Source organism: Ruditapes philippinarum, unplaced genomic scaffold (assembly GCF_026571515.1).
Source record: "Ruditapes philippinarum isolate M1 unplaced genomic scaffold, ASM2657151v2 ctg2181_1_1_1_1, whole genome shotgun sequence".
In the NCBI taxonomy this organism is placed as follows: domain Eukaryota; kingdom Metazoa; phylum Mollusca; class Bivalvia; order Venerida; family Veneridae; genus Ruditapes; species Ruditapes philippinarum.
This window is the reverse complement of record NW_026855723.1, coordinates 211,652-237,979: the sequence shown is the minus strand read 5'-3', so window position 1 is coordinate 237,979 and position 26,328 is coordinate 211,652. Positions and strand designations below refer to the sequence as shown.

Here is a 26,328-nt window from a genome sequence, read left to right as displayed (position 1 = left end):
TATGTGCTTTGTATTAAATCGACATCATGAATCTGTTTTAAAATTTTATGCTATAATAGCGTCAACGCACGTTTATTTCGTGTTATAAAGTCTGCAGAGTCCCTCGGAACTGTTGGAGCCCTCGCCCTACCAGGCTCGGGCACCAACTGTTCCTCGGGACTCTGCAGACGTTATAACACGGAAAAACGTGCGTTAACCCTTTAGTATATTTGATCAGAATAATAATGGAAATAGAGTAACAAATTTTCACATTCGGAACTGCTTCGGCTATTATCTATAACATATCCGAAGACTGACGGAAAGGGCCGAGTAGTTGCGATTGAAATTTTCATGAGATATGCAAGTACGCATGCACGAAAATGTTACTTTCGTTTTCACACTTCCGGTATGAGATTTGCAAGACGTCGTTGGTAAGTAAAATTTATCGTTTCCTGGTACTTTTCCTTGTCATAAACAGTATTTTTTTTTTTGGATACGTTTCCTAGTATGGATATTCATGATAATTTGAAAAAGGCAAAGCCTCACAGCGAGCTCGATGTACTTTTTACGTGAAATAGTATGAAATAATCGCTCATTTTTATTTCAAATGCAGTGACGAGTGCGTGTGACGTCACACGTCAAACTCCTCACAGTGATTACCTCCCTTGGCAGAATTGTAATCACTGCCTTCACAGACGTCACATGATGATGAAAGTCACATGACGTAACGTCGAAATTCAAATGTAAATATCGAACGTTACATAGAAATTCTAACGTCATTTTTCTCTTTCTGTTTTATTTTTAACTTTTTGTACCTACGTCCGTTATATTTTATCAAAAAATTATCAAAAGTATACAAAATAATGAAAAATAAATTAAAAAGCTAAAAAATATAAATATCCAAATATTGATATTTCAATGTTTGTGATGGCAGAGATCTCTGTACTGATAAGGGGAGATCACTGCGTAGGAGATTGGTCACACGTACTGTGTTAAATATGGCTCCGCCCCTGTCGTGAAATGAATAACGAGTTTTGAAAACATTGATAAAACTTTGTTTATTTTATTTCACTCTATATTTTTTCAAACGAAATAAAGATTATTTAAAGTGAAATAAATGTAAAACTTAAAACGTTTGCGACATTAAAATAGCGTACTTGATTTGTTTGTTTTGCACGTGCTGTTTGGCGCTACATTGTGACGTCACGTAAACAATACTTAAAACGTCTGTACAGCGTTAACGACTGAATAAAAGATATTGGTGTTCGGATTCATTTTCTTAGTTAGACCATTTTCTTTCATTCTAGATAGTTTTCACAACAAAATTCGACAAAAAATAGTTTTTATTTATCAGATTTCAAACAAAATGGCGCCTTCGATTTTCATTTTATCATTCGATATTTTATACACAGCTTCCGTTATTCTGGTTCCCTGTCCAATTATGGTTCCCATAGACGTGCGCGGGTGACCAGTCTAGACATCCGTTTTCAGTCAGAATTCCTCAGTTTTTATCGTTATCTTTAAATTCGTAAGGTTGCGATGTGTCCAATTCGGTACTTTGGACGAAAGTTTTCAAAACCATCACTTAGCAGGTACTCGCGTTACCGTAAAGCTCACTTTGCGAGCAGGCCCTTCGGGCCAGCTCGTCGAGCTCGCTTATAAATTACTCAGTACCAGTTTTATGAATATTTCAAAACAATTTTTACAGTCTGATTAATTGAAAGGTAGAGTCAGTGTACCCAGTGTCGTACACTTTTTTTAAGGAAAAATAAGAAAATTATCTTATAGTTAAAAATTCTTCTTATAATTGATATTATTTTGAAAATTACATCCTTTGCCCATAAAAACTGATGACCAAAATGTTTCTATCTTAAGTAGGTCATACTTCTAGGCGCACTTGATTTTAAGCAACAGGAATGGGCCAAATATAATAAATAGTGGACTCGGTTCGGCACACAAGGCCATTTTTATACTGAAAGGTTATTTTACATCTTAAACATGTTTTATAAATTATTTAACATCTCTAAGTCCTGATTAGGTATATTATTTTTGCAAATTTTCAGGACTTCAAATAAATTTAAAGCACATTCTTACTACAGTATTCAAGAAGAGTAGCACACAGGAAACATGTAACAGCAATGGATTTACATACTTTTTTACAACATGTAGGTAGCAAGCATAGACAAAAAAATTATGATTGAAAGTTTTTTCATCTATTTAGTTATGATTTGTTCGATTAAGAGTTTGGTTTTATTTTTAAAAAGAATCAAGGTGAAATGACTTGATGTTTGGTAGTTGGGAGTTAATTCATGTGCATATTTCATAACTAACAGCAAATTTGCCATAACAAAAACATACGTTTCTTTTTATAATAATCTTAACATTAAAATAGAAATTAGCAAAAAATTGGTTTAATTGCTGAATAAGATGTTTTTATGTGTGACCTACACAGCCACATACATGTATTAACATTTTCGTCGGCACTCTCCAGGGAGAGGGTGGGGGGGGGCAAGATCCCAGATTATGTCATATCCTGTTGAAAACATGCCAGTTCAGTGAAACACAAATGAAAACTGAATAAATTCATTTGAATTTTCAAGAAAAAATGAAAAATGGTAAAGTGTGCGGGACAGGGTCCTGTGCGGAACCGGGTACACTGACTCTAGAGTCACAGAATCTGTGCTCGACCAGCCCAGTGCTCGACCAATACTTCTATTTGTGTACGATTTATGCATAAAAGTGGAAAAACGCTGGGCGTTTGTGTGTGCTACAGTTGTTTAGGCAGTAGCGGATTTTAGGGGTATAGCGGATCACAGACACTTGGGGTTTGGAGCTCAAAACGCCTTTAAAATCCAAATAAAATGCATATTTGTCAATCCCAGCACATGTACTGATCATATATCTGTATATATAAAAAAACTTAATATAAGCCGTTTTGAAAAAATTTCATATTTCAACATCTATAATAATACAATAGGATTTAATGTGAAAATATTGGAAATGGAATAAAATACATGGTGATTATGACGGTAGGGGTGCAGATTTTTTCCGGCGAACATTTTTATCTTGTGTATTATTATAGAATTTTTTCAAAACGGCTTGTATTAAGTTTTAATTTTAAATTAAATTTTCATATATTTTATTTCAGAATTAATTCAAAGACAGAAATTGTGTGTGTACCGTATCTTTTGAAATAACAGTGTGCTCCGTACCATTTCAACATAACTTTATGAAAATATGCTAAAACATCACTGCATTCACTCGATACATTGGACATAGTAAATATATCAGATTTAACATGTATTTTTCTATGAAATAGCGACAAAAAACATATGACTTGCTAGAAATCGCAAATACGTGTGTACCTTTCCCCTCGGCCCCGGCTATGAGAAGAAAACTGTACTCGAATGTTCTCAGAAACCATTCAGGGGTTTTCAGAATTTTGATATACCTTGGAAAGCTAATATAATTACGGGTACTCTGCGCCTTATCTGATCAAAATCGGTTGAGTAATAAATAAGTTATGAATAAAAAACATACCTGAATCGGGTGAAAAATCGGCGTGCTCCGTATCCGGAAAGTCACGTGGTATGGCCACATTGTTAATGTTGGATTATAACAGCAAGCCAATCATAATCACATTGATTTATATCATTGAAGGTTACAATTACATATACATGTATGATATTTTATTTGTCATGTTTCTTGTTTGTATTTAATTTGTATGATTAATTTCTAAATAACAATTTCAATGTTATAATACTTTACATCTTATCTATGAAAAGATACTTTCGAAACACTTCAATTGGTATTGTAAAAGAAAAAAAATGCCCAGTCAGAATGGTAGAATTGATATTCACTTGTCAGAAAACGTTACAACATAATGCTAAAATAAATGTAAAATAAACAATACCAATACATGCGTCTTTTAAATGTAGAATTTTAAAAGCGATGATATTCACTAGCCAGAATAAAACAGTATTTATGCACAACACCTTGATCCCACGGACACTTGAGTAGAACCACCGACGTTCAGTGAGCAAGCCAAATAAAATAGCTTTCTTCACATAAAAGGATCTAAAGACGCTACAGCGGTGACAATGGGTACAAATGGCTCGCTTTAAAGTACATATTGGCGCTAGGGAGAATTTACCCCAGCTTAACTCTCCAGTAATGTTTGCCATTGACCGTTTCAAAGCTTTGCCCACCTTGTTCTTTTTATGTCTTTTTTGAGTGTTAGGTATTAGCATTTTTTTTTTCTTTTTGCTAAGGGTTTCTTCCTCCTCCATTTTTACTCGTCTATCTCTTCCTTATTTCCCTACATTCCGTATCTGCAACTCTGACTAAACTTGAACTCCCCTTTGGTAAGTAATTGGCTCCTTCTCAGGACCAATTGTCGGCATCTGTCCATTTTGTGCCCTTTTTGGTAGCGTTGCAAACATTATAAAAAATACATAAAAAAAGACAATTGAATATCAATCCTCAGCACTTGTTTGATATTTGATAATGACACCATGTATAGAGTAGGATTCGGATAACAAAGGATTCTTCCATGAAAATAGAAATATGCATTCGGCAGAAGTTTGCTGTTTTTTTCTTTCAATACTTAAATGTCATCAAAATATCCTCATCTTTCAAATTTGAAATTATTTTCATCAAACTATCTGACAATACTTAAATAAAAATATTGCTTACTACAAACATATTTTTGAAACATTTTTCCTGTTTCAAAACATCATTTTTAGCTCGACTATTCGAAGAATATGAGAGCTGTTGTAGTCGCGTCGGCGTACATGTCTGCGTCGGCGTTGGTTAAAGTTTTTTGTAAAGTCAAATGTCTCAATTATTTCTTGAGATATTCAATTGGAACTTACAATACTTATTTATAGTAACAATGTACATCAGATTGACAAATTGGATAGCTCTGCCTACAATATTTACAGAATTAAGCCCCTTTTTAACTTAGAAAGTTTGGTTAAAGTTTTTTTGTAAAGTCAAATATCTCAAGTATTGCTTGAGATATTCAATTGAAATTTACAATACTTTTTTTTATAGTAACAATGTACATTAGTTTGCAAAATTGCATAACTCTGCCTGCAATATTATTGCAGAATTATTTGCCTCTTTGAAACTTAGAAATTTTGGTTTAAAGTTAAAGGTCTTCAAAGATATTTACTTGAAACTTTACACATGTACTTAGGGTCATAATTGGAGGATCATAATTGTATGTCACTGACCAAGTTCCATAACTCTATCTTGCATTTATGCTGATTCATCCCCCTTTTCTACTTAGTCTCTTGGTTAATGTTTACATGCAAGTTTTACATATCTCAATAACTATTAAAGATATTTATTAAAAACTTCACATATGCATTTAGGGTCACTGACCAAGATCCATAATTCTACCTTGCATTTAGGCTGATTTTTCTCCCCTTTTTCAACTTAGAAATTCATGGTAAAGTTTTGCTTGTAAGCTGTTACATGTATCTCCATAACTACTGAAGGGTTTGTGCCTTTTTTGGGACAATTTTATGCATCCATAATAATAAAGCAGTGATTTACTTGATAAAACATCTTAATAACAAGCCTTTGTACCTTTTCAGTCAATTTTATGTATTCATAGGTAATTAGCATTATTATACTCAATAAAACACCCTTGTGACAACTTTTTCGAATAGTCGAGCCAATACTGTCCTCCGACAGTTCTTGTTTTAATTTTAATGAATCAATTATCCAATATTCAAAAATAACTACATGTACCATCTTTATTTATCACCAGATGATGCTTTAACAAGGATTAGACAACAAATAGGAAAATGTCACAGATGCCAGAAAACCATGTCAATTTATACCGTTTACAAATTATCATTATTGATGGAGGCCTCCTTGTTGTCAGAAATATAACTGACCAGACACTGGCTGCTCAAGGCATAACTCTTAGTTCATGTTTGAATCAAGAAAGGACAACAATTACACGTTTGAGAACCCGCGGCATTATAACACAGGAACAATATGACGTATTGTTTCCTACGGACGGTGAAGACCCAACTACGTCAGAGATGGACTTCACGCTTATCATTTGTCTTCTAAGATGCTTGAAGTGTTTTGGATTGAAGGAATTTGACTGGAGCAGAACACCCATACCATCAGATGTAACAGTTGAGGCAGATATATGTCGGTTAAAATATTATCGACATGAAGTAAGTACGCTATCAAAAAAATCATTACTATTTTAAAACTTTCAATTGGACTGAAGAATTATGTGTAATTTTTGGATTACAAGTCTTCTGTTTTAAAGGTACCAGCAAGAAATGTCTCTATTAAATCTCATAAGGACAAAGTGCATCGCCATAACAGATATTTTAACATTAATTTTAAACAAGAAGAAATACATTCTACAGAACTTCAACACACATTTGCATGATTTTACTGTGTAATGCTCGTTAAATTTCCTCCTTTGACTATCTGGCGTACCATCAGGTCTTACGTTAAGGAACTCCATCATTTATTTAAAGGTCTCGTTCCATTACACACATTGCATCAAAAATGTCAAAGGTGTTTCTGATCAAATGTTTTCTTGAATATCTTCATCACACAGATGAATGCAGGGATATATTCGCTATTACACTTGTTATGCCAATTATAATTTCAGATATGTCATCTACCTACAACAACTGGTATACAACCCAATGAATTTGTAACTTGGTGGAATGACATTGAGCAGGTATTAGCACAATGGTTTGAAAACATCCTTTATTTATCTGTAAGTCCCTCGCTGAAAGTTATATTCCCAAGATATTTATTTACAATTAATTAATCGAAAGACAGTTACCTACAACGACATTTTAATAAAGTATAAGTTTACATTACAAAGAACGTAAAAAATGCTTATTTGCATTTACTGATTTAAAATAAAGCATAAAATGCATTTCTTGAGAATAATGGGCCTTTGTAATGAATGAAATTTGCTGATGTATATTTATGATTCCAAAAAGACCAACCACACGCGTACATTCAAATATTTTTTATTCAAATCGATTTCGAACAAGTATGTTCTTGTCGTCAGTGAGTGAATAAACAGGAAGTGAATAAACAGGAAGAGACGTCACACGACGTCAACGTCCAAGATGGCGGGAAATATACATTGTTACGTTATGTTATATTAAAATCCATTAAAAATAGAATAAAAAAATTAATAAAGATTTCGATTTTTATATATATGTGTTTTTATTGTTTGTTTTTTCTTATGTATATTTAACAGTCCTGAGCTATAACAGTTTAAAATTAATGAGTTACGCCTGCATGGTATATGTCATTTCATATTGACCAATTTCATGTTTCTGCTAGCTCTCTAACATTTCAAAGGACAAAGGCTTTTCCATAATACACTAAGTATTTCTTCAATTTATGTCTTACTAAATTTAATGTTTTACTAAAGACGATGAACCTGTAAAATTGTCTGCCAGGAAAATCAGCCAATGACAGGGTAGTATATATGAACAATACTTAATTAATTTATTTCATATACTTAATTAATTTTAAAATTCATTTTATTCAATGATCTCTGAGTATTCATACATCATAACATGTGTCGTATGGTAAATCACTAACATTATTAAATAAACCAACACAGAAACTAACTTGTTTTGAAAATAAATAGATAACCACATGTCAAGCTAAATAGTCAGATTCCTTTCAGATACTTGTTCGACAAAGTTCTCCAGCTCTGAACATCCAACAAATAATTGCCAATTTCAAAGCCTGCCCTCTAGATCCGGAAGAAGAGAAAAGGTTACAAGAAGAAGTAAAAAGGTGGAAGGACTATGAAGCCAATGTTGATCGATTGAATGAGGAAATGAAACAAGTGCAAACAGATGTTATTGAAGTGAAGAAAGAAGTAGAAGCAAAGTTTACTGGAGTGGAGAATAAACTGGAGGCAATAGAAAAACGACAAGATGCAGGTCTGTTTGTCTATTTTATGAAAAATATTGACAAGAAAAAGAGCAAATTACAAACAACGTATATTGATTATGTCTCTATACAAACTTGCTATTATTAACGTAAGGTAAAACATAATTTTATTAATTCAGAATGTATTTATGAATCTGTTAATCAACTTTCCTAAAAAAAGTCATAAATAGTTTTCAATACCTTATGGAGAAATATAAATACATGTATGTGAATTGAATATACCGCAATGTTTGAAAGTTTACCCATTTACTGACAATATTTAGTCTATTCATATAACCATACAACTTAAAAATTGAATATATTTAGAAAAATAATCAGAGTTATATACTGATTAAATGTATGTCTATTTAACAGAGAAAAGAAACCATGTCGTCTCTTCTATACAATCAGAGGAGGAAAAATATCAAAAAAACAAGAAGAGTAAGTAAATATTACTACATTTCTTTATCAATCAAGCCAAGGGTAAGTTAATAATGATTAAATTTTAGTGAATATTGGTGAACATCTATAATCAAACACAGGTAAGTAAGCATAGATTTTCTTCGTAATCAAGCAAAAAAGGTCCTGTCAAAAACACGATTTGGCTGCTTTTATACGAAGAATAATGTGGTAATGTGTGAGTTTCTATCACATGTTTTCAATTTCTAGTTGTGCAATAAATATAAGATTTTCAAAGAATTTCATTCCATGCAGAATTCTGGTTGCCATGGCAACCAAAAGGAATTATAAGAATAAATTTAAAAAATCTTCTTGTAAAGACCCAAAAGGCCTAGAGCTTGGATATTTTGCATAAGGCATTGTCTGGTAGACCTCTACCAAGATTGTTCAAATTATATCCCTGGGGTCCAAATCGGCCCCGCCCCGGGGGTCATTGATTTTCATTATATGTACATGTAGTAAAAACTTAAAATACCTTCTTGTCTGAAGGTACCAGGCTTAGAGGTTTGATATTTGGTATGTGTTATCTTATATAATAGGTACTCTACCAAAGTTGTTCAAATTTTGCTTCTAGTGTCAAAATTAGCCCTGCCCCGGGGGTCATAGGTTTTCCTCATATGTATATTGTAAAAACTTAAAAAATCATCTTCTCTAAATTGACAAAGGCTAGAGGTTAGATATTTTGCGTGAAACTTTGTGTAGTGAACCTCTAGCAAGATTGAACAAATTATAGCCCTGGGGTCAAAATTGGCCCCAGCCCCGGGGGTCATTGATTTTCACTATGTACATATAGTAAAAAATTAAAAAATCTTATTGTCTGAAGGTTCAAGGCTTAGAGCTTTGATATTTGGTATATGATATCATCTATAGGTACTCTACCAAAGTTGTTCAAATTTTGCCACTAGTGTCAAAACTAGCCCTGCCCCGGGGTCATAGGTTTTCCTTACATGTTTATAGTAAAAACTTTAAAAAATCACCTTCTCGAATTGACAAAGGCTAGAGGTGAGACATTTTGCAGTAAACATTGTGTAGTGAACCTTTAGCAAGATTATTCAAATTAAAGCCCTTGGGTCAAAACAAAAAAAATGTGTTCCTACATTACTATTTTAGTGTTGTATTTATGCGGTGGCATAGCATTTTTAGTCCCCTACCGGTTTACCGGAGGGGACTTTAGGTTTACCCTCCGTCCGTCCGTCTGTCCGTCCGTCAGTCCACAAAACTGGATCCCGCGATAACGCAAAAAGTACTGAAAATATTTTAATGAAACTTAATATATGGATAGCTGGCAGTATGGAGATTATGCACCTCTTTTTCTTTTCTTCCTATGTTGAAAATTCTGGTTGCTATGGCAACAAATAGACTGAAAATATGGCAAATTTTACACAAAACCTGGATCCCGCGATAACGCAAAAAGTACTGAAAATATTTTTATGAAACTTGATATATGGATAGATGGCAGTATGGAGATTATGCACCTCTTTTTCTTTTCTTCCTATGTTGAAAATTCTGGTTGCTATGGCAACAAATAGACTGAAAATATGGCAAATTTTACACATAACCTGGATCCAGTGATAAAACAAAAAGTACTGAAAATATGTTTATGAAACTTGACATATGGGTAGATGGCAGTATGGAAATTATGCACATCCTTTTTTATCTTCCTATGTTGAAAATTCTGGTTGCTATGGCAACAAATAGACTGAATTTCAAGATTTCTGATTCTAGTTTTAAAGTTTTTTCACTATAAGTTCTTTATTTCTTAAGGTATTTTCTTCAAACTTTAAATATAAGTTGCTTGTCATCAACCACATCATATGTGACAAGGTTTACAACTCTAGCACAAAAGAGCTAGGTTCACTAACCACCGAAAATGGCCCAACCTCAGAAATAGATGAAAAACATTTTACTTAGAGGTTCAATATATCTAGTTGATGAAAGAAACATTTTTTAACAAAAATTCTTAACGATAACGTCAAAATTTTCTCTAAATCATTAACGCCCGTTAATCCAGTTAATATTAGAATCAAACGTTTATTGATCTCGCAAAATAAAAATAACGTCTACTATATTTAATGTTTATTTTCCCTTTAAGAATAATCCTTACCCAACTAATTAGCTTTTATGAAATTAACTGTATTAATTAAATGTTTTCCAAGAATAAAGCATTTTTTACGCAGTTGACCAATTTTCGGATATACAAAATTCGGACAATTTTGGAGTTTTGTTTATTATTATATTTTAAGGGGTGAAATACACATGTTATTTCTTGAAAAATATAAATTTTGCGCTTTTAAAATTTGAATATGAATTGAATGACCATTAGATTTACAAAATTACTTAAGAAGAATTGATAACGAAATAAATAAAACTAGTTGCAGGAATAGTCAATAAGTATAATATTCATAAATATCACATATTTAACATAATAAATATAAACATAATGAATAAAAAAAAATAATTGGTTATGATGCTTGCAAAGTAAAATACAAACATAGCGTTAATAACAGAATGATTAATGTGAACATTGCTTTTTAAATAAAAGGGTAAGAAAATAAAATTGATATTTAAATGAGCCGTGTCACGACAAAACCAACAAAAAGCGAACAGCATGGATCCTGATCAGACTGCACGGATGCGCAGGCTGGTCTGGATCCATGCTGGTCGCAAACCCATTATGTTGGTTTTGTCGTGACACGACTCAAATATTTGTTCTTGAATCTGAACAATTATTATATATATCAACAATCAACAAGCTACAAAAATATATGACAACTTTTTAAAGAAAATTTATATGATCTCGCTTGAAACTTTTTCACAAGCAATTGAATTAGATATATTGAACAAATATGTGAAAAATTTAACAGTTGTTATTCAGCATCATTACACCATAAAGATAGAATGTCGGTATCAGTTCTTACACCATGTTTTTATCTCTGTGTAAATAAATAATGTAATAATATTGCTTGATATTTACTTTAAAAAACGAAAAAGTTAATAAAAATGAAAGTTGTATCAGCATTGTTTTATGGTAATGAGGTAAACAACGTCGCACGATATATCAGTCTGTATCACTGCCAGATGATTCGTCAATTGCCACGTCGATTTTAAATTCAGCGGCGACTGAAAGGTGTACACCCCAATCACGGACACCATAACTTTCTCTCCCGCTATGACGTCCGTTGGACAGATACCACACTATGACAGCAATATGGGCACACATCCCAACTACTCTTGAGCCGCACCTGCATGTGCAATACCATCCATCTACTGCCTCGTTTTCAACTTGAATCCAAAGCATATATCTTTTTGATGAAGAGTGTCTGCTTTGCATCTTAACACAAAGTAGTTTTGGATCATCTGTGTTGACTGTAGAAATAAATGTTTAAATATCAATTGTTTAGGTTTTGATGGGATTTTATTAGATTCTTTATAATACTGCACGTTTGTTACGTCGCTTTTCATTGACTACTCATGACGTTTATATAGTTTTATATACGCGGCTGCTGAAGATTTATAAAGAAATCTCGCTTTATTCCTCTAAAAATGATGCTTGCTGTATTATAAATTCGATGTAAATATTACTGACAAAGTATACGGCCTATATAAACGGTTGTTTGCAATATAACCATCGCCTAGCGGCTCGGGTTATATTTACACACAACCGTTTATATAGGGCCATATAACCTGTCAAAATCTTTATAACTAATAATATATATGAAAAGTGAGTTGATAAATGAGCACCAAAATAATAATTTTTAAACTAGATAACTAACAAAGCATACTTTTTAAGAAGTCATTTGTAAACAGGTATATTAAGTCAAAATAGGATACACAGAAGATAGGCACATTACCGTGTATAATACATTTAATTTATAAAAGAAGACTAACCTTCCTACCATTTTGCCGATATGGACATATTTATTTTATGCTTTTCAGTGGATTACTGATTTATCCGTGAAAATTATATTTGGTAATTTCACAGTGAAAATTATCAAAATATAATTTCACTTTTTTCAATGACGAAACTACTTTTTTAAGATTTTCCCAATGTGGTACCTCAATTTTATTTTTACTGACAATTCTGACAATATCAGGCTGTTTAAAGAAAACTCAAAGCTGAAATTGATAATCAACTTAAATGTCAAAAGTAATAAAAAGAAGAAAACTTACTTCTATTCATTCAAATTCCAATCACCAAATTTCATCTCTAAATTTTTTGTTTCATTTTTACAGTCGGACAAATACATTCCTTCCACATGCAAACTGCTCTTGATGACATTTGGGCACATTAAAGTATCCTACGAGCAATAACTGCCGTACGCTTTATGAAAAATTGAAAAGCAATTACAGCTATCACCTCGTAGAACAATTAAACCACCTAGTCCAACTAATTGTACTGCGCGACGAGATATTGTGCTATTTTCGTGTCTGGGCAATATCTCGCCTCTACGTACAACATAAAAAGTACCTTTTCTGTGGTGAAATTTGCGCCGGGATTTTGAGCGCAAGCTTTGGATCGTCTAAAATTGTATTAGAATTCATATTTGAATAAATTTGTTACGATACCTTTAAAGATTATTCATTTCTACATCAATTTCATGTTTTATTTGTGAAAATATTTCTAACATAAAGATTTTGGTAGAAAAGTAAACACATGAACCATCAAAATAAAGACATCGCCGCTAATGTCACGTGACAAATACACTGTTGATTACTACACTGGTGTGTATGCGGTACTGCATTACTGAGAAACGCCGAAACACTCTTAGTAAAATATCAAGTTTAATGTTATATTTAAGACATTTATTTATGCAAAAAAAAAATAACTATGAAAGGATGAAAATATTATTTTATTGGGGCAGATGCAAAATTTATTCGTTATTGTCAGAGCGTTCTTAGAAATATCAGAATCATCATTATCTGACTTTTTAGAAAAGCTACTCTGTAAATGGACTCCTCACAAAATATTTTCTAGTTTATAAAAAAAATGTTTTGTTCAGCTTTATCAGTAAATATAGGACATAGACCTATTGGTAACTATAGATTTTTTTCCCCACGATTATGATGAAAATAGGAATATGTTAATAGCAGAAACATGAGGTTTGTATGTTTAAAGAGCAACGAACGGATTCCTAGTGCCATAGCGACTACGAGAGGACGACATTCTAAGGAATTTGACAGTCTGTTATTTATATTAATGTTGATTAACTATTAAACGATATTTTCAATGTGCAAAATATTTTTTATCAATAATAAAACGAATAAATGTCAAACGCGGTATAAAACGAATAAATGTCAAACGCGGTGCCTCGACATTATACATGTATGTGCGGAAACAACATTCCATGTAATTTTATTTTTTTATATTTTCTTATCCACGCAGGTCCATAATTCTTGCTAGTTTATTCCAAAAAGCTTTCTGAAGATGTTTATAGGAAGAAAAACTCACACACACGCACACACACGTAGGTATGAAATTGTTTTAAAATGACCGTGGTACAGGGAAAAATACTCGGAAATTTATTTCATGAAACAGGTGCCCGCTTCATTTTGTTTGTTTGTTGTTTTTTGTTTTGCAAGACTTTCATAATGTTGGTATACAGTAAAGATTTATTCCATACATTTCACTTTTATGCCGTCTTAGAAATTATTTTCTTTTATAAAATACACGCATGGCGAAGTGCGATTTGAAGAATCAAGGCGGTTATTTTACAATGTTACATAAACAAAACGCTGCGCCGCTAATTTCTTTCACAGAGGTGTAGGGTGTGGGGCTCAAAACGATTTTAAAATAAAGAAATTTGTCAATCCCAGCACATGTACACATATATATAAATACTTAATATAAGCCGTTTTGAAAAAAAAAATTCATATTTCAACGTCTATAATAATACACAAGATAAAAATGTTCGCCGGAAAAAATCCGCACACCTACTGTCAAAAACACCATGTATTTTATTCCGTTTCCGATATTTTCACATAATCCTTTGGCCCACAGACACAGAAAATATAATTCTTCATGATGATGGTCAATTTTAAACTTCAACATCAATATAAACAACGCAACAGCCGAAATAAACATCGAGATTATCGCCGTTTTACTCCATTTACAAAAACTTTCGACAAATTCAAACGTGTAGCACCCCAACGTTGACAAATATACATTTCATTTGGATTTTAAAGGCGTTTTGAGCTCCACACCCAAAGTGTCTGTGATTTCTTTGATTCTTGTCCAATCATATAAGATTTAAGGGTTATGCAACACGTTTACTCATTTTAAACAATAATATGATACAGATTGCTACTGCCCCAAGTCTTAAAGTTGTTGCTTTGGAAAACGAACTTTTAAAATCGGCAAGAAAACACGGCGCCCCTTCAGTTCTTTTTTTTTTTCAATAATTTTAACCTTCTAGTGAATTTAGGTAGAAAACCAGAAAATAGTTCCTAAATATTAAATGTCACAACACAAAACTTAAAAAGTTGGTATATCTTGCGTTAATTCAGAGCCGGGAAAATATACCGAGGAAACTCGTGACCGTAACACATTTAAATTCTTACCACCGTTTAAACAATTTTCATAAATGAATTATAGAAAGAAATTTAAGCATAAGATTATCGTCTTTAAAATGAATCATCAAGTATATTTATAATTATAAATTGAAAAATAAATACATGTAATTACAATCTAAAAATAACTTCTTTACAATTTGGGCCATGTCAGCATGGAAAATTGTTTAACTGATTCCGGATAGGAATCACGGCTCCAATTTAAATACTTATCTTTAAATCAAATTTATTTAAAACTTAATCTTATAAATTTCTAAGTTGACACAAAGAATTTAAGTAAGGAAGAAACAGAACTGCGCAGTGTCAACATTTCCGAAGTGTGTATTGGTCAGCGTACCGGTGTCGGCGTTGTGGAATAGTTGACACGCAGGTACGTATATTAACATACGTACCTGTTGACACGTAACGTTTCAAAAATAAATACATGGTTGAATATATTTTCTATACCGGAACAAAAACTTTTCTGGAACATCGCTTAAACAACACCCAAATATCCAGGCCATTACGGCATGCTATGATTATAGTCTTTTATTACACGGATAAATGGTACATGTACACGCAGACAAACGAAAAATGGGCGCTCGGAGTAACGAATTTTATTTTTCTGAAGACTGTTGAGGAATGAAAAATTAACGCAAGAATTTACCATTTGAATTCAAAAAATCTTTCATAGCGTAATGCACGTTTGGAAAACAAAACTTTCCTAGGCGAGGAGTTGCTGATTTTAATACGCAGCAAGTTGTAACTAACATAATTATTCTAACATAGATAATACTACAGGGTGGTGACAATATAAATTTTAATGAAATACAGTATTTGTTTATCCTTTAATAAACATGTTTATAAAAAAGAGGTCTAAATTAAAAGTTTCTCTGCATCATTTTAAAGATTTCAATCAATTAGAAAAAATAGTTAAAGATTATTTCCTGGCGATTTATTTTAATGTAGCAATAAATATAATTAATAATAACAACATTAAAGAATAATAAGCACTGTTTAACAGCTTTTCATATTTTTTTTTGCCACGCAAAAAATTGACAACATTCACGCACGGTACCGAACAATATCGATTTTTAGCGTACATGTTACATTACTGTAGCAACATCACAATATGGCGGCGTTGGTACACAAACGAGACGGTGAAATGAAACTAACGTGGTTTACTTTCTTCTAAGTTGATAGTCTAGCACTTTTTGTGCTGTTGATTCCTTAAAATTGTATTGTTGAATAGATTCTTAGTTTAAATTGTCTCGTTTTTACATTAACATCGAAATCCACGTTTCACCACAGAAAGGTCTCCTTTTGGTTTTGACGTTAAAGCGAGATTCTGCCCCATAACGAAAATATCTCAGAATCAAGCTTTGGCACGTCAATATATTTTGACTATTAAACCACCCAGCGTTCCAAGCAAGCTTCCAAGTTTTCCATTTTCCAAGCTCCTTTTCTGAATGTTTTCACATCTGTCAACACTTATTTTTTGTCTGTTTCAATCCTCAAATATGTTTTCTTTCTTTTAAAAAGGTGTATGACTAACAAATCCAAATGATATCCCTCTGAATCAAACACAATTATTTTCCTCCCGTGAAATACACAACTTTAAAAAATGGCTGCCGCTTACATTTAACAAAGCCAGGTCTAATATAAATACGCAGTAAGGGTACCACTAAAATACGCAACGGAGATTTTTTGGCGCAACGGACGCAACGGGCGCAACGGAGATATTTTTTTTTAGAAAAACCGACACAACGCCTTTTTTAAAGTCAATGTGCTATATTTAAGCATCTAAAATGATTGTTTAGCACTATTAAGTAAGTATGTTTTTAAAATGTTTCATAAATTGTATATGTTTAATTACACTGAAGGGTTATATGCCTGGCGAAATGGAAATTTCATGGCGCAACGGAGATATTCTTTTAGAAAAATACCGACACAACGCCTTTTTTAAAGTCAATATGCTGTATTTGAGCATCCAAAATGATTGTTTAGCACTTTTAAGTAAGTATGTTTTAAAAGGTTTCATAAATTGTATATGTTTAATTGCACTGAAGGGTTATATGCCTGGCGAAATGGAAATTTCAAGGCACAACGGAGATATTTTTTTAGAAAAAAAAACGACACAACGCCTTTTTAAAGGCAATATGCTGTATTTGAGCATCTAAAATGATTGTTTAGCACTATTAAGTAAGTATGTTTTAAAAGGTTTCATAAATTGTATATGTTTACACTGAAGGATTATATATGCCTGGCGAAATGGAAATTTCATGGCGCAATGGAGATAATTTTGGAAAATCGGCACAACGTATGTACTAATATATGAAATTAATTAACACTGGTCAATGTTATTTGAATAAATAAATTTTAAAAAAAGGTTAAAAAACCTTAATCGTATATCAAATAATCAAATAGCTGCAATGATGATGTTGTAAAGGATTGTGTGCCGGTGAAATGGTAATTTTGTCTGCGCAACGGAGATTTTTTTTTTGGCGCAACGGAATTTAAAAAGAAAACAATGTTTGTCCTAATTAAGTAGTAATATGAAGAAGTAAATCATTAAAGATATTAACTGAATTACTAAAGTGGTGTAATATTAATTTAAAAATGGAATTAAATACGTTTTTATCGTTATGGCTGACACTGAAAGACAAGTATGGATATTTACAATCTGTTTCATTTTTTTCCCGTTCAATCCGTTATGTTTACGAAAAGTACTGTAATAGCTTTTCTATACATAATTTTCAGAATTTTACTTAAAAAATACGAAAAGTCCGTAATGCATACGCTGTGGAATTTTTAATGTAATCTTAACAATAAATTACCAAATTTCAACAAAAAGCTGCTTTATTAAATGGCTTTACTGCTGCACTTTATTTGTTAAAAGCATGACCAGTAGCAAGCAATTTGCTAACCATATTACATTACCTTTTTAGTAATTATTGAAATATTTTATGCATTTTTAAAATTAAAAATAGTAACTATATAAAATATTAATTGTTTGATGAAATTATTAAAATAGTAAAACGACATGCATGTAGAATTTGATGTTCTTTCTATTTCCATTTTAAAACAGTGAAAACACATAAAATAATTAAATTGAACGTTGCTTACCAATCAGAAAACCCCGTTAAAATCAAATGCAGCTACTGTTTATTTAGCGAAACAACAGCAATTTGGTGATTTGAAGAATGTTTATCACGGGTGTTAAGTACCGATAATTAAATTACCAATGACACGTGGTTGATGTTTATTGGACACGCGTTTTCACACCATTTAAATAATGTAAGAGGAACATGTATTGACTTTAAGGTATTAAATATTTTTTATAACTTGTTATTGTCGAAAATATTGCTTTTGAAGCTTATAACCAAACTATGAGAAAACAATGTGTATATATAATGTGAGACGTAATAAAACATTTTGGAGTCTGAATCCGCCACTGATGACGGTCAAGTTTTCTATTACAAGTGTTAAAAACATTATTAAACACCCGTGCCATACACGTGCACGATACGTTGCTAATTGCTAACAATTCTCGCGTAATTGATTACCTTAAAAATTTAAAATTGTCAATATCATAATAATGAAATATTTGGATTGCTTTTGATGAAATATACAATGTATACGCAACAAACAATTATTGAAAAAGTACACAATGATTAATGAAAGATAATAAATTAATAAAATATGATATGATAAAACTGTTATGATAATCCCCGTTGCGCCGAAATATTCCATTTTGCCGTAATTTAAATATCTTTTACAATATCATATTTTCAACATTTTCTAAAATAAAGGAAAGTAAATCATTTTTGAAAGACTGTCACTTATTATTCTCAAATTCAGTATTCTACCTAATAAAATCAAACTTATACAGTATATGTAAAAAATATGAATAAAATATCAACAATACCAACTTATATGATTATTTTATGTTTTAGACATAAAAAACAATACACAGTTTTGAAAATAAAATCTCCGTTTCGCAATAATCAATCGGCGCAACGGAGTTTATGAAAGGTATAACAACAATACAATGAATGTTTATAATAAAAAAATACTGAACATTGATTCTGTAATATCAACATATGAGTTTATTTAGTATATACTAATGCAAATTCAATTAAAAATTATGTATAGAAAAGCTATTACAGTACTTTTTGTAAAAATAACGAATTGAACGGGAAAAAATGAAACAGATTGTAAAATCCATACTTGTCTTCCAGTGTCAGCCATAACGATAAAAACGTAATTAATTCCATTTTTAAATTAATAAAACAGACTTTTATTACACCACTTCAGTAATTCAGTTAATATCTTTAATGATTTACTTCGTCATATTACTACTTAATTAGGCCATTTTAAATTCTGTTGCGCCAAAAAAAAAAAAAAAATCTAAAAAAATCTGTTGCGCAGACAAAATGTCCATTTCGCCGGCACACAATCCTTTACAACATCAACATTGCAGCTTATACGATTTAGGTTTTTAATTTTTTTTTATTTATTGATTCAAATAACATTGGTGTTAATTAATTTCATATATTAGTACATACGTTGTGCCGATTTTCCAAAATTATCTCCGTTGCGCCATGAAATTTCCATTTCGCCAGGCATATAACCCTTCAGTGCAATTAAACATATACAATTTATGAAACCTTTTAAAACATACTTACTTAATAGTGCTAAACAATCATTTTAGATGCTTAAATATAGCACATTGACTTTAAAAAAAGGCGTTGTGCCGGTTTTTCTAAAAAAAATATCTCCGTTGCGCCAAAAAATCTCCGTTGCGTATTTTAGTGGTACCGACGCAGTAAGTAACAGAAATATGGATGGATGGTTGGAATTTTTCTCCTACAAGAATTGTTTGTTTTTATTATTAAAACAAGCGATCATTCATATTTTTTTAACAAAATAAATAATATCACTGTCATTTAACGTTGATTGTCGGACTTATTTTACAGCTCAAGACTTTTTGTTTTTAATGAGAAATTCCGACTAAATGGGGCTCTCAATGGGGAAAACAGATTTTAATATTTACGTTAATGTCATGAAAATTTCGTTTAAACTTGTTTTTTAGCATAAAATAAAAAGAAAATTTGTTTGTTTGTTGTGTAAGATTTAATTTTATTTCATCTCGTGAACTTTAAAAACAGTATTCTCACTCGTGGCTACGCCACTCGTGAGAATATTGTTTTTAAAGCCCACTCGATGAAATAAAATTTCATCTTACACACAAACAAACAAATATCCTCTATATATTTAAATGTATACATTATGTGACTTTTTACCTTTAATGTCGAACTCTCCGTCTAAATGTTCTTGAATGTATGATGGTGACAGACTCAATTGATAAACTCCAAGTGTCAGCTCACTCAGTTGTTCACTGTTTAGAACTGGGAAATATATGTCTTCTTCATCGACATTCTTCCACACTGTCTGTTTTCTATCTAAACCTGTCTTCTCTACTTTTTTCTGAAGCTCATTTTCCCTTTCTAACAATCTTACCATTTTTGCTGCCATAGCACTTCACTCTCTGACTGGTCAGTGCTACTGAGTGGGGGAAAGTATTTGTTCGAGATGGAACAAACAATGCGTACAAAGTCGCCAATGAATGGTATTTGGCTATTTGGCATCACATTGTCTAAGTACTTGAAACGCTTGATCCGCGCGTTTGCTGACTCAACAACCCACCTTATCTGAAAATAGACAAAACAAATGAAAAAGGTCATACACCTTAATAAATCAAAATTAGATTAATTTATACTTTGCATTTTAACACGAAGAAGCCATTGTAAATTATCCTAAATATTGATAGATTAATTCACTGTTTAATTAATTCACGGTTAATATAAAATAACAGTTATTTTATGAATATCCGATTGCAATGGAAAAAAAGAAACATATCACATTTTAATACTACTCAGTGTAATTTCGTGGATAAATTGCATTAATATTTACCAGTTTTGAAAACAATATTCAAACTCGCATTTCATTTTCATCCATATACAGTTAAACCTGTGTTAGAAATTAATATAAAAAAAAGATCACCCTGAAAATAAAGGCTTTTACAACCTCTACTGGTTAAAAAAGCTGAGTTACCTCTACATAACGACAACTCGTCTATAAAGACCATGTCTCTCACTAGATAGTCTTTGTTCACATGTTTGACTGTATACATGTATATTTCTAAATATATTACATATTTCAGGAATATTTATATACAAATGTATTTAAAAGTATTTAATAGTCAATACCTTACCTTTGTAACTAAACGACTCTCGTTTGCCTCATCAGATTGAAGCTGCTTCTGTCCCTTTGTCATTAATGCTGGCATCTTTGCATGTATGCCTAAGTCTTCCAGTAGCTCTAGAGAGTCCCTGAACCCGCGATCCACTACCAGCACATCTCCTTCTTCAAGAAAATCCTTCACATCATCTATGTTTGACTTGAGGATGTGGTTAAGGATGGCTGCATCATTGTTCTTTCCATCAGCAAGGTAGGGACCAATTATATTCACGAAATGTCCTGTGGTTGTAACAATGACCATTAATAATAATAATAATAATAACTTTATTTTATTTACCGAAGGTAACACATTAAGACATATACAGATTGCAACATCTTATTTACAATGCGGCCTTCTAAAATAAAAAAAAATAAAATAAAAATAAATAAAAATAAAAAAAACACACACAAAAGAACACATATCAATCAAAGAAAATATAACATGTAAATGAAATGATTAAATGGTTATCACAATTTTAACATATATAAACACATATACTGAAACATTCATGCAATTTATTTTATTTATCATTAAACATAATACTTTCCTCAGTGCATCATTTTAATATGCAATTTAAAAAGTAAAAATAACTTACAAAATTAACACAGTCAAAAACTTAAAACTAAGATAGACACCAATTATTAGAAAACATAATAATAAAAAACACATGTATGAATATAAAGAGCGTATCTTGTATATATAATACACACGGACCGTGCTAAAGTTGATTAAATAAGTATTTCTTGAAACTGTTCTTAAATATTGACAATTTTGTTTTTCTTCTTATAGTCAGTGGTATGGAATTCCAAATAACCATGTCATTAAATTTGAATGTGTCATTAAAATAATTAGTACGTGGTTTGTAAGACGAAATTAAATTTCCGTGAGATATCGATCTTAGATTATACTTTTGATTATTAGATATGGTAAGTAAGTCTCGATTATATTGAGGGGACATATTATTCAGTGCTTTATATACTTGGACACCGGTGTGAAAAATACATCTTTTCTTGAAAGGCAATATTTTTTAATCTTTTGTATAAATTTTCTGATTGGCTTTCTCATTGGAAGGTCTAGAATAATTTTGCAAATCCGTGTTTGTTATTTTGTATATTTGGCATATAATTTTTTGTTTTCTTTTCCCCATATATTACAACAATAATCAAAAAATAGGAAGAAGGTATGCATTATAAAAAGCATGCGAGATTCCTTATTTAAAAAGTACTTTATACGCCGAAATAAATTAACTTTAGAGTTCAATTTTTTACACACATCATTTACCTGACAGTGCCAATTTAGTGTATTTTCAACATAAATACCAAGCAGTTTTTTGTGATTCTACATTGTCAAGAGTTGAGTTTCGTTAATTTTCAAATTTAATGCTTTTGCAATCTTTAGCTTTTGTCTACTACCTACCAGCATACTTTTAGATTTTTTTAGGGTGTAAAAGCATATTGGTTTTATTTTACACACCACTTATTAATCCATATTGTAAGGGCTACATTGTTAGTTTTCCTCTATAACGGATATGTCATCTCCAGATTTATGCAACGTGTTGAATCATCAGCATATAAATCTATGTTAACATCCTCGCAAATATTTGGGAGATCATTTATATAAAAGAAGAAACAGTAAAGGACCTAATATTGAAGCCTTGTGGAACGCCAGAGGTAAACATATTGTACGTCAGATTTTAAAGTCTCCAATTTGAATTATTTGCATACGATTAGACAGATACAATGAAAACAGTTTTAAATGATGTGACAGAAAAGTGATAAAGTTTGAGTTTATATAAAAGTATTTCATGGTCAAACTAAATCAAAACGCCTTTTGCAGCGTCTAAAAATACTGTACTATATATATTTGCCACTATCAACATCTTTTAGCCAGGAGTCTATCAAATGAATTAGGCCGTTATTGCATGAATGATTCTTTCGAAATCCTGACTGTTTATTATGTAAAATATTTGTTTTTTGAAAAACCGCTGTAACTGATTAGCTATGTGACGTTCAAAAATCTTAGATATTGTAGGCAAGATAGAAATAGGTCGATAGTTGCTCCGGATCATCTTTCAGTCCAGATTTGAAAAAATTGGAAATAACTCGGGCATTTTTTTAATTCATCGGAAATATTCCTTGTGCTAATACTGTTATTAATTATGCTAGCAATCATTGGGGTCACAAAGTCACCCAACGATTTTATTATTTTTTGCGACCTAGTTATCTAGTCACGTGGCTTTATTTGCATAACTAGTTTATCATTAATGTTTTTAACTTCAAATGCAGAAATGCTTTTCAATTTTGAATCTTCCATTTCAATTTATTATCTAACTTATCCTTCAATATTTTTAAATTCGTTCGTTAGATAACTGTACTTTTTCGGACAATTATTAGAAATGTTTTACAAAAAATGTTTGTTCAATTCATTTATAATATTAGCATGATCAGTAAATGTAGTATCGCCAAAAGTGAGCCGTTCGGGAATAAGTACATTTTCCTTTTTACCTAAATTAGTTAAATCATTAATATTTTGCCAAATATATTTTGGATTTTTTTGGCTTTACGAGAGGTCGACCTTTGTGAAGACTGTATGTTCTTAGTAGTATATGCGCCTCTTTAGGGCCACGAATGCGCATGCGCGGCGGCCATTTTGTTTTCTATTGATAGTAACTCATTTGCATAGAAGAAATGACCTTACTACACATACGCGGCGGCCGTGTTGAATAACAGACGCGCGGCGGCCATTTCGGATTCTTTTTTAAGAATGACATCATCACGTTATAAATAGAAATAATATCTCCCGGAAGTATACGGAGCTGACATGTATACACGATCTTAGGGCTTGAATCGCGGACATTGAAGGTCAGGTTCCTTGGCCTAGACGGGGGAGCATTAATCACCATTATTATAACTACAGATAACCTTTGTATAAAATACGTGCTTAACTACACATATTAATTAATAAATCATTGTTCGAATAAAAGTAGAATTTCTGTTAAAAAAATGTAAACGGACTTGATTATATTTTTTAATTCAGTAATAAAACACTGACCTAAATATTAAATATTATTTTTAATGTGTTAGTATAAAGATATAATTGAAAACCGACTGACTGAATTGGACTCTCTATATACTATAAATAAGACAATTAATTTATTACTTTAAATTTGTTTCTTTATAAAATTCTTAAAATATAACAAAATATATTGAAATTTATTTTCAATTTAATTTCGCATATTATGACTCTGTCAAAAATAATTGTTTTTCTATACTAAAATAATAATAAGGACATTTCCTGTAAAATAATAATTTAATAAAATATCTGCGTAAAAACCTGACTTAAATATTAACATATTATTTTTAATGTGTTTTTCTATAAACATTCCAAATAAAAGGAAAATACATAGTAATAAGATAATAATTGTAACCCGACCGAGGAAAAAAACTAAATTTTGGGGGGACTCTCTATAATACTATAAATAAGACAATTTAATTTATTACTTTAAATTTGTTTCTTAGAAATTTTTTAACATATATCAAAATATATGAAAATTTATTTTCCAATTTAATCGAATTTTGACTGTCAAATAATTGTTTCTATATAAAATAATAATAAGGACATTACTGTAAAATTAATTTAATAATATCTGCGTAAAATACATACATTACGATGTTTACTCCTCGGCGGTCCGATCCAAATGACACCAAATCATTAGTGTATTATTCTAAAGCTCTATCACAGTGTAAAAGTCGCCACAAAGTATGGGTAGTGTTTATATTAGGGACGGAAACACTACAATGGCCTATTGAAAATGCTTAAAGTAAATCCCTTTAAGTAGCCACTTGGTCGAGCGTTTATTCTCACACTGTGATAAGAGCGGAATGCTCCCATCCATGAGCTTACCCAATACTCCTCGCAGTGCAATACTAAACCTTCTACAACGGAAGCTCGTTCGCCACAGGTTTCTTCTCTAAAGGTAAAAAAAGCGGTAATAATTATTTATGAGTGCCTTCGATCTAATCATCTCCACCTCCACATCTCCTCGCGAGATGCAGCACCTCGTTAAAACTCATATTTGGAACACCACTGTACTCTCTCGACACTGCTAATCACAAATCCGTTCCACACAATAATGTATATAAACATCAACTACCATACATACAAAAACAAAACTCAGCGTGGTTACGCTACATGACCGACAAAATACTACATAGGTTTTTCGTCTTTTGTGCAACAATTACGGTTATACTTTTGATTTTTCGCATCAAATGATAGACCTGACAGGAATGGCCAAAAATAACCCTAGGTTCTCGATTATGAGTGGTAAGCCGACTATTCTCAAAGCTATACACAATGCCATAACAGTGTGTACTCTCTCCCCCATCCGGTAATTTAACTATCTCTCCTTAGAACACACATAACGACGACTTTATTATGCCGTTTGAAAGATCTCTGCAAGTAGATACAGAAAATGTATTATTATATAGATCTATCTTTTACTGTTTCTGAGATAGGAGAAGTTCAATATGGCAGACAAAATCACTCTGCGGAAACAACGGCGCATAACTTTTTCGTTTAGAACGAAACATGTTGGTATCAAATTGAAGGTCTGACGAGTACATTTTAGTCACGCGATCAAACGGATGCTAATACTCGTGCGTAAAAAAATATATTTTTTGCGTTACTAGAGCAACCGAATACAATATATCTTAATGTTGACTACCAATTAAAAGAACAGTTCAATACCTTTAATTTACACCCCTGTGTCGATTCGCTTTTAACTATCGTGTGACTACGTACTTATGTTAATTTAGCGTCGCCGTTAACAGGCGAAATTTTCTGTGACCAAACATTTTCCATTAAACCAACCCTTCAATTTATATACAAAGTAAAAGCTTTTAATCAGTAGATTCCAGAAAATGCCAGGTTTATGGGTCTACATTAGTGTTACTGAAAATATTAACATATAGACTTATGATCTTTACCGGTACACCCAATGTTAGATCAAAGCGTTATGCCACTCAGCAATTTGTCTTGCGAAACATATATACAGATACTCTCGTACCACCTTAACTTTATCGTTCGATTTT

At 31.6% G+C, this 26,328-nt stretch overlaps 2 protein-coding genes across 2 annotated transcripts; one reads left to right on the top strand and one right to left on the bottom strand.

The window, feature by feature from the left end:
• The first annotated feature begins 210 nt into the window (after positions 1-210).
• On the top strand, positions 211-8,378 carry LOC132744209 (uncharacterized). Its single transcript, XM_060732828.1, has 5 exons — positions 211-410; positions 5,759-6,179; positions 6,632-6,703; positions 7,679-7,940; positions 8,305-8,378. The coding sequence occupies exons 2-5, from the start codon at positions 5,796-5,798 to the stop codon at positions 8,376-8,378; spliced, it is 792 nt and encodes a 263-aa protein (XP_060588811.1). The 5' UTR covers positions 211-410; positions 5,759-5,795.
• Positions 8,379-11,036: 2,658 nt separating this feature from the next.
• Positions 11,037-21,431, bottom strand: LOC132744214 (uncharacterized). Its single transcript, XM_060732846.1, has 2 exons — positions 20,241-21,431; positions 11,037-11,754 (listed from the first exon to the last, which is right to left on the bottom strand). Exons 1-2 carry the CDS (start codon positions 20,470-20,472, stop codon positions 11,447-11,449), a joined length of 540 nt encoding a protein of 179 aa, XP_060588829.1. The 5' UTR covers positions 20,473-21,431; the 3' UTR covers positions 11,037-11,446.
• Between the last annotated feature and the right edge of the window lie 4,897 nt (positions 21,432-26,328).

Coding starts and splice junctions, on each gene's coding strand:
- LOC132744209 (XM_060732828.1), top strand. CDS start 5,796: ATGTCACAGATGCCAGAAAACCATGTCAATTTATACCGTTTACAAATT. Junction 6,180..6,631: donor TAAAATATTATCGACATGAA/GTAAGTACGCTA, acceptor TTATAATTTCAG/ATATGTCATCTACCTACAAC. Junction 7,941..8,304: donor AGAAAAACGACAAGATGCAG/GTCTGTTTGTCT, acceptor TCTATTTAACAG/AGAAAAGAAACCATGTCGTC.
- LOC132744214 (XM_060732846.1), bottom strand. CDS start 20,472: ATGGCAGCAAAAATGGTAAGATTGTTAGAAAGGGAAAATGAGCTTCAG. Junction 11,755..20,240: donor CGGAGAGTTCGACATTAAAG/GTAAAAAGTCAC, acceptor TTATTTCTACAG/TCAACACAGATGATCCAAAA.